General features: G+C 42.0%; 1 protein-coding gene across 2 annotated transcripts; it reads left to right on the top strand.

Annotated features, from left to right (window-relative positions):
- The first annotated feature begins 301 nt into the window (after positions 1-301).
- HNRNPDL (heterogeneous nuclear ribonucleoprotein D like) lies at positions 302-5481 on the top strand. Of its 2 annotated transcripts, XR_006579821.1 has the most exons (9): positions 302-485; positions 1330-1498; positions 1584-1745; positions 2198-2329; positions 2484-2601; positions 3526-3693; positions 3936-4036; positions 4419-4523; positions 5213-5481. XR_006579821.1 is itself a non-coding variant. In XM_045019233.1 (8 exons), exons 1-7 carry the CDS (start codon positions 397-399, stop codon positions 4004-4006), a joined length of 909 nt encoding a protein of 302 aa, XP_044875168.1. In that variant the 5' UTR covers positions 302-396; the 3' UTR covers positions 4007-4036; positions 5213-5481. The 2 variants fall into 2 exon arrangements, 1 of the variants encoding a protein (XP_044875168.1); XM_045019233.1 differs by lacking the exon at positions 4419-4523.
- Positions 5482-11671: the final 6190 nt, after the last annotated feature.

Below are 11671 nucleotides of genomic sequence, written 5' to 3'. Positions count from 1 at the left end.
GCACAGGCCGGCACCGCAGCCCGCGAGGGAGATGAGTGTGATTCCGGGGGGAGGGGGGGTTGCTCATATGCCCTGCCTAGCGGGGAGGCCGGGATGACTGGTGTCACCCACTCCCCTCCTGGGTCACCTAAGCCCACGTGCCGCCGCCATTGCCTACGCGTTTCCCATGCCTCGCTCAGTCAGACGGGGTAATGCGCCCCCCCCCGCAGCCCGGGCGCCTGGGCCTCCGGGAGTCGCTACCGCGCCTGCGCTGCCGGCCTGCGCTGATTGGCTGCCGGAAAGGGTATATAAAGGCGGCGCAGGCGGTGCCCGGATCTCTTCCGCCGCCATTTTATTGTCCTGCTTTCTGGTCGCAGCTTTCTACCGAGTCTCCAGCCCGCGTAGCCTGCCCCTGCTATGGAGGACATGACCGAGTACAGCGGCGGCCTGGAGGAGTTCGCCGAGGGCTCCAAGATCAACGCCAGCAAGAACCAGCAGGACGATGGGTAAGGGCCGGGCGGTGGGGGAGAGGGCGCCCCCGCCCCGCCTCCGCCTCGCAGCCCCTGCCCGGGCGGCGCTCGCGCCCTTCCCGCCCCCCTCCCTCCTTGCGGGCGGCGGGTGTGGGGGGGGGTCCCGCTTGGGCACGTTTCGCGTTTCCTTTGTGTCTCCCCGTCGAGCTGCTTTCCGAAGGGCGGGGTGTTGTCAATCACCGGGCCATGACGTAACCGGGAGCCAATCGGAGGCGGGGCAGAGCGCGAGCGGGCTGCCCGGGGCGGGCTGGGGGCAGGCTGCGCGCGCGCCGATGCCACGCTGCTCCCGAGTCCCGTTCCTGAGTGGGGCGGGCGGCCGGGCCTCGGGACGCAGCTCGCTGGCTGACCGTGTCTGCGGGGGGCGGTAGCTTGTCGGGCGCCCTGGGGAGTTCAGGGCCGGGAGGAGCTGAGCCACTGCCGCCGAGTGCGTTAGCAGTGGGCCGGGTCGGGCAGCCCAAAACCTCGTGCCTGGGTGGTATTAGAGCAAAGCTATTCGGGTCGCTTCGTAACCAGCTCCCACCCTGCAAAAGCTTATGGACACGATTCGTTTCACTACCGTGTAGTTGATTCATGGGATTAAAGTTAAGCGCGCGCATAAGTGTTTTGCAGGGTCAGGGTCGGAGAACTTGATAACATGCATCTAGTTTCGTATAATTATGTAAAGGTCCGCTTTGAGGCCCTGAAAATCAGTTTAGTGAACCGAGAGTGGTGTCTTTTCAATTCATGATGCTGATCTTGGGTATATTATAGTTTCTTTGATACTTGAAGTGATTAGCAAAATATTCTGCTCTTAATTAACTATATGCTTTTTCTATTGTAGTAAAATGTTTATAGGAGGCCTTAGCTGGGACACAAGCAAGAAAGACTTGACAGAATATCTATCTCGGTTTGGAGAGGTTGTGGACTGCACAATTAAAACAGATCCAGTGACTGGACGGTCCAGGGGATTTGGCTTTGTGCTCTTCAAAGATGCTGCCAGTGTTGACAAGGTATGTAGGGTCTGTATAGTTGGCTCTTGTATGCATTCGTTTTTTCATGGCTTTCTGAAACTCTTGTGTCTTGTGGATTTTCTAGGTATTAGAACTGAAGGAACACAAACTGGATGGCAAGTTAATTGATCCTAAAAGGGCAAAAGCACTGAAGGGAAAAGAGCCACCCAAAAAAGTGTTTGTTGGTGGACTGAGTCCAGATACATCTGAAGAACAAATTAAAGAATATTTTGGTGCTTTTGGAGAGGTATGGTATAACTGCATTCATAATTCTTTCATATCTGTATTGGACATTAATGTTCAGTCTTGGTGTGGCAGAGATTAGTGTGGCAGGGTATTAAAGAGAGGTGAAATGATGGTGGTTGAGAGAAGGCTGCTTCCTTGTTAACTGCAAGTTGTAATGCTGCTTTGTTGGGACAAGATGCACAAATTATACTGCAGTAGAATAAGTAGTTAGGAGCAACTTGGGATCCTGGTGGGCCATGGTAGCCTAACAGAGTTGTACTAAAACTGTTTCCTATTAACATAAATAGCTCTGTAATATTTTGAAAGTTTTATAAATGGAGGTGGGATGGTTTATTTTTAAAAGAGCCCATTACGTTTCTACTGCTGGCCTTAACTTTTGACCATTGACTTCCACTGCAGTGTTTATCTGGGGTGTGTAATGCAGATATGGTTTATATTTAACTTTGTTTACAGATTGAAAATATTGAACTTCCCATGGACACAAAGACAAATGAAAGGAGGGGTTTTTGTTTCATCACATACACAGATGAAGAGCCAGTAAAAAAATTATTAGAAAGCAGATACCATCAAATCGGTTCTGGCAAGGTATATATGGATGTTTTGGTTTCTCTTTAGAAAGTTCTAATGTTGATGGTTCTTTTAAGTTTTTTTTTATGGGTTCCTGAGAGCAAGTGTGATTGTTTTTGATGGTGCCTGTCAGTCCTTGCATACAGTTAAAACAATGTCTTCCTTTTTATAGTGTGAGATCAAAGTAGCACAACCCAAAGAAGTGTATAGGCAGCAGCAGCAGCAACAACAGAAAGGTGGAAGAGGTGCTTCTTCTGGTGGCCGAGGTGGTGGCAGGGGGCGTGGCAGGGGTGAGTGTGTTGTATCACTTGTATGTGTATGGATATGAGTATTTATTCCTAAGTTCTAGTTTCTGTGTTTTTGGAGCCTTTTTTAAAATAAACATGAGCATGGCCAACCAATGAGCGGAAAATAAGCTGGGTTGGTCTGTACTGACTTAACCAAAACTCATTTAAAAATTGTGATCTTGACAAGTGCACTGATTTAGTAGTGCACCTTTTACTTATGTTTAAAAATGACAACAGATTGCACATTCCTCAGTTTAGAAGCTATTTTTTAAAAGGCATAATTCAGGTGTCTGAGACTTACTTGAAAGTTGCATGTATTCATTCTGTTGAAATAGAGGAAGGGAGCAATGTCGTCTTTTTGACGGTTCTTAAATACTTGCCAAATAGAGGAAAGCAAGATATCTTCAATCCTGCATTATAAGTAATCCTATGTAAGGAAAGTAAAGTAAAGCAGTTTTGCCAACATCATGAATACATTGATCGTTTGCTTCTTTGCAATGATAGGTACTGAGATATAGTCACTGTTAATGGCACAGAACAAAACTAGTCTTCATATTGTAATTAAATGTTAAGATAATGTAGGATACTAAGATTCATATTAAAAGAGCTCTAAAGGAAGTGGGAGTTTCTTTAGACAAAAGGCAAGTTATGCTTGCCCTTTGTGTGGTTCGTATGTACATTCATAGGACAGTGACATAAAAAATGAAAGGTGTATTACAGTAAATTAAGAAAAGAGACCCAAGATTTGCATCCCATGTGATGTTTTTGAAATTAGATGTCTTGGTTTGTGTTTTTAGAACCGTTTTATGCTTGCAGAGTGATTGGAGTCTTTCCTGTAGCCATTACAGTACAGATCATATTTCATACAGTTCACGTACATATTTTTTTTAAGAGGGATGGAACTTAATTGCTATCCTTTTATTTCAGGTCAGGGACAAAACTGGAACCAAGGATTTAATAACTATTATGATCAAGGATATGGAAATTACAACAGCACTTACAGTGATCCAAGCTACAGTGGTTATGGTGGATATGATTATTCTGGTTACAATTATCCAAGCTATGGATATGGACAGGGATATGCAGACTACAGTGGTAAGAATGTTTGACTTATACATCAATACTTATGAGGAGTTAACACTAAAAATAAAAATCTGACTTTTTAATATTCTAGTGTACAGTAAATTTCTTTGTTGCATCCCACAAGTAAATGTGAATAAACATTAAAGTATTGCATAAAGCTGTAAACACTATGCAGGGTACTGCGGGGGTGGCCCATGAGAGGCTTGTGTCCTAGTCAACTTCCTGTGAAAACTAATTTTCCATTCTCTCAACAGGTCAACAAAGCACATATGGAAAGGCATCCCGAGGTGGCGGCAATCACCAAAACAACTACCAGCCATATTAAAGCAGTACATAGTACTTGGGGGGGCAGCAGGTGTGTATATGAGTGCAAGGACCACTTTCAGTACGTCTAATCTAATTTAAAGATCAATAGACAAATTAAAATGAGTAAAAACATATTTTTCTTGTGTAGTCTGACTTTTTTAACTGAACTTTGTTAACTTAAAATTTTTTTTAAAACATGCTTTGCCTAAAGTGTCTATAGATCTTTAACTTTGTAAAATGTGATTTCATCTTCTTTAGTACTTCAGAAAAACTTAAGAGTTTTTCTGTTTGCGTTGTGTACCAGGTGGTCTAGAGGAATAATTAAACTTATTAGAAGTATTAACAGGTAAAGTACTGAAATGGGTACAACTTAAGGAAAACAAGAATGTTGTCTTCTAACTCTGACATTATACCTTGTTTGTACCCGCCAGCGGGAACTTCATTGCAGGCCGTGTGTCACCCTGACCACGTCTATCTCTGGGGGTCGCACGTTGCAGGCAGAGCGCAAGGCATACACCAGAAAACGCTGTCCTGTGGTATGGTCTCTTCCAACTTCATGTACCAGCGTAAAGATTAAAGTGGAAAACTTCAGACTTTGGCTTCTTTTTAATCTTTTTGAAGATTAAGTGTCTTAACTTAAATGGTTTTTTACAGGAGTTAAAGTACATAAATGCCTTTACAGCTTAATCATTTTGGTCTTCTGTTTAGTGTTGTATTTCAATTGTGGAGCCTCATTTTAAGTGTGCATTCGTTAAGATTTAATGCTTGCTTTTTCTTTTTATAGCTAATAGTGAAATCTGCAAACCAAAACGAACTTTTAAATCTGGAAAAAATTAAAGATCATATGCACACAAACTACATCAGGCTAATCACGTTTTTGGCAATATTCATTCAAGAATTAAGTTGCAGACAAATTGTTTTCTTACATAACAACATTTCTAGTGGAAACTTTTTCCACAGTCCAGTTTGTGACACAGACATTGCAACTTCTTGCCTAATTTGGAGAATCATTGTTCTGAAACAGCTTCCTGAATGGGCTGAACTGCTATATTTGGGGAGACGAAAGATTTTTAGTTACTCAATAATAATTTGTTAAATATGCATATGATCTTTAACAGTGAAGAAAGGAATAAATAGAGGACTTAAAGCAGTTCATGAAAATGGACCTTTTAACGATTCTTATAAAAGTTGCACAGATCTGATTGTTGTTTTGTCTTGTTTTTAGGTGGAGATACCACAGTGAAGTCATCTTGCAGAACATCAGGATTGAATGGAGGGTGGTCCTCATGACATGAGATGACTTTTACAAAAGACTTTTTAGAGTATGACACAACAGTGTCCAACTGTATATAGCGGCTGATTAGTTTTCTTTATGGTTTTTACTTTGTCCTTTTTGCCATCTGTGTTATGACACAATGTGGATTTGTGTTTATACAAATTTTATTTGTATAATTTCATGTTAAGTGATTCTTGAATAAATGCTTACCTATGTGAGTCTGTCTTCCTGTGTCTGCTGCTTAATTTTTAATTGAGCAATAACAAGGACAGCAGTCTTTCCATTGGGAGGAAAGATGGCCAGTAGAATAGGGCCTTGAATGCCCTCTGGTCACTAACTTGCTAGATCTGCCCTGCGCTTGAAGTTATTTTTTGAAGTGTTATCACCAGATTTAAAATCTGTTAAATGAGTGGCTCCTAGTTGCAGTAAGAGAAATACAAAGATTACCTTAGATGTGTTAGAAATCATCCTTTGCTTCCTGCCATGCACCCCCAAGTTTTTTTTGTTTTGTTTGACAAATATCTTGTGTTAGCATTTCATATATTTCTTGCTGTTATATTTTATTGCTTACTGACTTTCCAGTTTGTGCCTGTTGGGGGCATGGTGCGGTTACTATGTTTTACTTTGAGCTGGTGAGGGTTTACTATGTATATAGAGAGCCTGAGGATTTTATATTAAATTGCTTACTCTGAATAACTGGACAAGTTTGGAACTAGTGAATTGTGACACCACAAAGCAAAAAGTCAAAATCCCTTCCTTAATGTATGTAGCAGTTAACAAATACTTCTAAAAGTTCACCTTACCATAGTGCCTGAAACAGTTTGGAGAAATGTTTCCTTTTCAGTTGTGGTTTGTGTTCCCAAAATATATAATGCATTACATCTATGTATTGATGGTTCATGATAACTTGGTTAAATTTAAAATAGCTACTGAATGGGAATTCCAAGCAGTCAACTCTTCAGTGAGTTTTACCTCGAGGTTGGCGTTTTACCCATTGCTAAAGATGACTTACTTACAGGTTCCTCTAAATCAGTGCTGAAAATGGTTTAATGGCTAGCATATAACTGCAACCCCAATATGGAAAGCATCAGTTCAAGGGGATCTGCTCCCAACAACCATTTTTAGTAACAGGTCAATTTATTAGTGTAGAACAGACTTGAGTCCATGTTCTGACTGCTTGAGCAGTCACCGTAGCCTCCAGTGTGGCTTGGCTTTGCAGCTCTCCATTGTTTCAACATGGCCATGCTCACATGCATTCATATGTCCAATCATGGATCTAAGATAAACCCTTGTTTAGAAGACAGCTGAGAGCACTTTATCCATAGCAGTATAAACCTTTTCATTTCTGTACTGTTCTATCCCTATGTCCTTTTGTGTATCACTTATTTTTCTATGTATTTGCTCATTGCACTTGTCCATCTTATCTGTCTCTCTCCTGTGGATATACCATGCTAAAATGAGTCACTTAAACATTCTCCTTTGGCTGGTCAAGCACTGGTGCAGCTCCAGCAGAGCTGGCAATGTTGCAGGAAGGGTAGTAAAGATGCCTGTAAGTGATCTACACTACATCTAATGTTGCACATGGTGATAAAGTAATTTCAGCTAGCGTATACTGCAGCTAAGAGAATTGTTCCTGGTGCACTGGTAAACCAATAGTGTGGAAAAAAGTCTCATTATAGATAAGGCCCAGCTGAACCTCACCTCGATGGAGCTGGCAATTGAATTAACGCCTGGTGGCTGGTAGAGGTAGCTGTTTACTCCCTATTGTACCTCAGTGGATTTTTGAAGTGTACATATTTTTCAAGACCTTTTTGCTCTGTTACTTTGTCATTCTACAGTCCAAAATGGCCTACAACCTAAACGCTTTCTTTAACTTGCTCTATTATCCAAGATCTTCAATTATGTGTAGTTAACTGGCTATACCTTTCTTGTATGACCTTTGGGAAGTTACTCATCCTCTGCCTCAGTTTGCTCTCTAAATGAGAATTTTTTTTGCCCATCTAATGGATTTTAAAAGGCTTTTTTATAAAAGGCTATATTAACACCTTGGCTGAAAGGTGCTATAGAATGTACTTAGCATTTCATATTTGTCTGAAGTATTGATAGAGCCAAGTATTTTCTCTCTAGGGAACTGATCCTGTAAACTTAGACTAGTAGTCTGCTTGAAGTCGTTGCTCCAGTATACAGGTTACTTAAGAGCCAGATCTTGGAAACCAGGGTGTTTAGCAAGAATTAAAACAATGTCAATGGGAATCGTACATCTAAAATCCATAGCTTATTACAAGGTTTACAGACTATTTAGTTGGCAGTTCCTGTTGATCTATTTGGGTCAGATGCTTTGCTCTTGTAAAGAGGCGGCTAGGCATTATAAAAAGGGGGGCCTATTTTTCCCTCCATTATTTTTAAGCATTGATTATGTGTTCTTCATGCATAATCCAAATAAAAGGATTGTCTCTGGCCCAGGGTTACCTACAGGTTAATTTCTAACAATGTTAATGGACATTTCGGGGAGGGGGACACAACACAATTGGTAAAATCAGCCAGCCTCTCTATCTGAAGAACATGAACTCAATCATCGTACTCACTTTGAAAAAGTATAAACTTCATCATCCAGGTAGTCTTCAGCTGTTTCTCTTTTTTGTAAGGTTCAACTGTAGCTTTCCTTTAGTATGTTGTAGTGTGATGTCTCACTGCCCCCATCCTATCTATTTTATTTGAGGTATTTTGTTAGCATTTTGCTTTTTGTTCTAGTTTTATGCCTTTTTTTTCCTTTACAGTTTGCAGTGGCTTGCCCTCCAAGTTGGCCTTTTCACTTAATAGTTTGTTTCTTTGGTTGCATCTATCTAGATTTCTTTCTGCATTTTTACGTTGTACTAAATCTAGGTTTTGACTTATCCACTCAGCTGTGGTGTTTGTGCTCCAGCACATGGAAGGCCACACAAATATAGGCCTGAGCTGTAGACCAAGCTGGATGAGCAGGCATCTCAGAGGTGATTAAGAAAAAGCAGACAGCCTAGAAGGAATGGAAGATGGGAGTGATCAGCAAGGAAAGCTACTTATTGAGGTCAGAACATTTAGGGATAAAGTGAGAGAGGCCAAAAGCCATGTAGCGTTGGACCTTGCAAAGAGAATTAAAACCAATAGTAAAAGGTTCTATAGCCATATAAATAAGAGAACAAAGAAGTGGGACCGCTAAACAGGATGGAGTGGAAGTTAAGGATAATCTAAACAAATACTTTGCCTCAGTCTTTAATGAGGAGTTTAGGGATAATGGTAGGATGACAATTAGGAATGAGGATATGGAGGTAGACATTACCACATCAGAGGTAGAAGCCAAACTCAAACAGCTTAATGGGACAAAATCAGAGGGCCCAGATAATCTTCATCCAAGAATTTTGAAGGAACTGGTGCATGAAATGGCAAGCTCATTAGCAAGAATTTTTAATGAATCTGTAAACTCAAGGGTTGTACTGTATGACTGGAGAATTTCTAACACAGTTCCTATCTTTTAAGAAAGGGGGGGGGGGAGTGATCTGGGCAACTATAGGACTGGCAGTTTGACATCTGTAGTATGCAAGGTCTTAGAAAAATTTTTGAAGTAGAAAGTAGTCAAGGACATTGAGGTCAATGGTAATTGGGACAAAATACAACATGGTTTTACAAAAGGTAGATCGTGCCAAACCAACCTGATCTCCTTCTTTGAGAAGGTAACAGATTCTTTAGACAAAGGAAATGCAGTGGATCTAATTTACCTCAATTTCATTAAGACATTTGATATGGTTCCACATGGGCAATTATTAGCTAAATTGGAAAAGATGGGGCTCAATATGAAAATTGAAAGGTGGATAAGGAACTGTTTAAAGGGAGACTACAAAGGGTCATAGTGAAAGGTTACTAGTGAAGTTCCTCGGGGATGTGTTTTGGGACCAATCTTATATAATCTTTTTATTACTGACCTTGCACAAAAAGTGGGAATGTGCTAATAAAGTTTGCGGATGACACAAAGCTGGGAGATATTGCCAATACAGAGAAGGACCGGGATATAAGGAAGATCTGGATGACCTTGTAAACTGAAGTAATAGTAATAGGATGAAATTTTAATAGTGAAAAGTGCAAGGTCATGCATTTAGGGATTAATAACAAGAACCATTGTTATAAGCTGGGGAGGCATCAGTTGAAAGTAAGAGGAGGAGAAGGACCTGGGTGTATTGGTTGATCACAGGATGACTGAGAAGCCAATGTGATATGGCCATGAAAAAAGCTAATGCGGTTTTGAGATGCATCAGGTGAGGTATTTTCAGTAGAGATGAGGTGTTTGTACTATTATACAAGGCACTGGTCTCCCATGCTTAAGAAGGATGAATTCAAACTGGAACAGGTTCAGAGAAGGGCTACTAGGATGATCTGAGGAATGGAAAACCTGTCACATGAAAGGAGACTCAAAGAGCTTGGCTTGTTTAGCCTTACCAAAAGCAGGCAGAGGGGAGATATGATTGCTCTCTATAAATATATCAGAGGAATAAATACCAGGGAGGGAGAGGAATTATTTAAGCTCAGTACCAAGGTGGACACAAGAACAAATGGATATAAACTGGCCATCAGGAAGTTTAGACTTGAAATTAGATGAAGGTTTCTAACCATCAGAGGAGTGAAGTTCTGGACCAGCCTTCCAAGGGGAGTAGTGGGGGCAAAAGACATATCTGGCTTCAAGACTGAGCTTGATATGTTTATGAAGGGGATGGTATAATGGGACAGCCTAATTTTGGCAATTAATTAGTCTAGTGGAAAATATGCCCAGTGGCTTGTGATGGGATGTTAGATGGGGTGGGATCTGAGTTACTACAGAGAATTCTTTCCTGGGTGTGTGGCTGGTGAGTCTTGCTCAGGGTTTAGCTGATCGCCATATTTGGGGTTGGGAAGGAATTTTCCTCCAGGGCAGATTGGCAGAAGCCCTGGGGTTTTTTCTCCTTCCTCTGCAGTATGGGGCACAGTCACTTGCTGGAAGATTCTCTGCACCCTGAAGTCTTTAAACCATGATTTTGAGGACTTCAATGGCTCAGACACAGGTTTGATACAGGATGGGTGGGTGAGATTCTGTTGCCTGCATTGTGCACGAGCTCAGACTAGATGATCATAATGGTCCCTTCTGACCTTAGTCTATGATTCTATGGAGTTAAACAATGACATTGAATCACTTGACCTATGCTGATGGCTAAAGTTTTTGACAAATGCTGAAAAATCAAGGCAACTAATTATCCTCTATTTATTTATTTTTAAGGATTGCAGTCAGCATCTCTGCTAATGTATAATTGGTAAACAGCTAAGACTTTCTATTAAGTATTTACACTTTAACTGAAGGGAAATAGCAGAAGTTAGTGGAACCAAATTTGATTTTAAAATGTCTCTCATCTTATGTAGAGATTTTCTAGGATAAAAATTTTTCTTGTGCTTCTCTGATTATGTGCTAGTATGAAATCATTATATACAAAAATGAACTGGTTTAGGTGCACAGGGGAGAGGGAGGGAAATGACAGGTATAAAAAATTACACAATGAATTTTTAAACAGGATATGACTATTCATAAGGACTGCCTACAGTAGGCAACCTCTTAGTCACTGAAAAAAAAAAGCTACGGAAGGGTCACAGGAGACATAAATTGAAGGTAAAGAAAGACTGTTACCCTGTGGTCCAGACTTTAGAAAAGATAACTCCACCCCAGCAGGTGTAGATTATTTGCAACACCTACCTGGTTTCTTGCAGATGCTACACCTAGTAGCAATAGTCCACATTCAATTGAATATAGCATTTCATCCTCTCTCTCCATTCAAGTAATAGGAAATTTATCATGAGAGCTAAGCTATTGGTTTGTGGACCCAAGATTTCACCCAATCTTTAACACTTCATCTCCAGATGACATTTCTTGGTCCAAAGAGCAGGGCCGGCTCTAGACCCCAGCGCGCCAAGCAGGCGCGTGGGGCGGCCCTTTCCCTGGGGGCGGCATTTGGCTCCGGCTGAGCTCCCGCAGGCGTGCCTGCGGCAGGTCAACCGGAGCCCGGGAGGAGCGGACCTGCCGCAGGCATGACTGCGGCGGGTCCCCTCTTCCCGCGGCTCCGGCTGAGCTCCCGCAGGCACGCCTGTGGCAGGTCCGCTGGTCCCGGGCTCCGGTTGACCTGCCGCAGGCATGCCTGCGGGAGCTCAACAGGTGCCGCGGGAAGAGGGGACCCGCCGCGGGACCGGGGAAGAGGCGGCGCTGCGCACGGCTGCTTGGGGCAGCCTATTTTCTAGAGCCGCCCCTGCCAAAGAGTATGGACCTCCAAACCAAAGGACCTCCTATAGCCCAACACCTGCTGTTTTTGGAGTGCTGCTTTCTCCAATGAAAGACAGATGACAGATTTTGTTTTAATAAGG

Source organism: Mauremys mutica, chromosome 5 (assembly GCF_020497125.1).
Source record: "Mauremys mutica isolate MM-2020 ecotype Southern chromosome 5, ASM2049712v1, whole genome shotgun sequence".
NCBI lineage: Eukaryota > Metazoa > Chordata > Testudines > Geoemydidae > Mauremys > Mauremys mutica.
This window is presented reverse-complemented; position numbering and strand designations above follow the sequence as displayed.

Bases quoted from the DNA above. Each gene is read 5' to 3' on its own strand.
- HNRNPDL (XM_045019233.1), top strand. From the start codon at position 397: ATGGAGGACATGACCGAGTACAGCGGCGGCCTGGAGGAGTTCGCCGAG. The intron at 1,746-2,197 runs GTATGGTATAAC...CTTTGTTTACAG, and splicing joins ATTTTGGTGCTTTTGGAGAG to ATTGAAAATATTGAACTTCC. The intron at 2,602-3,525 runs GTGAGTGTGTTG...CTTTTATTTCAG, and splicing joins TGGCAGGGGGCGTGGCAGGG to GTCAGGGACAAAACTGGAAC.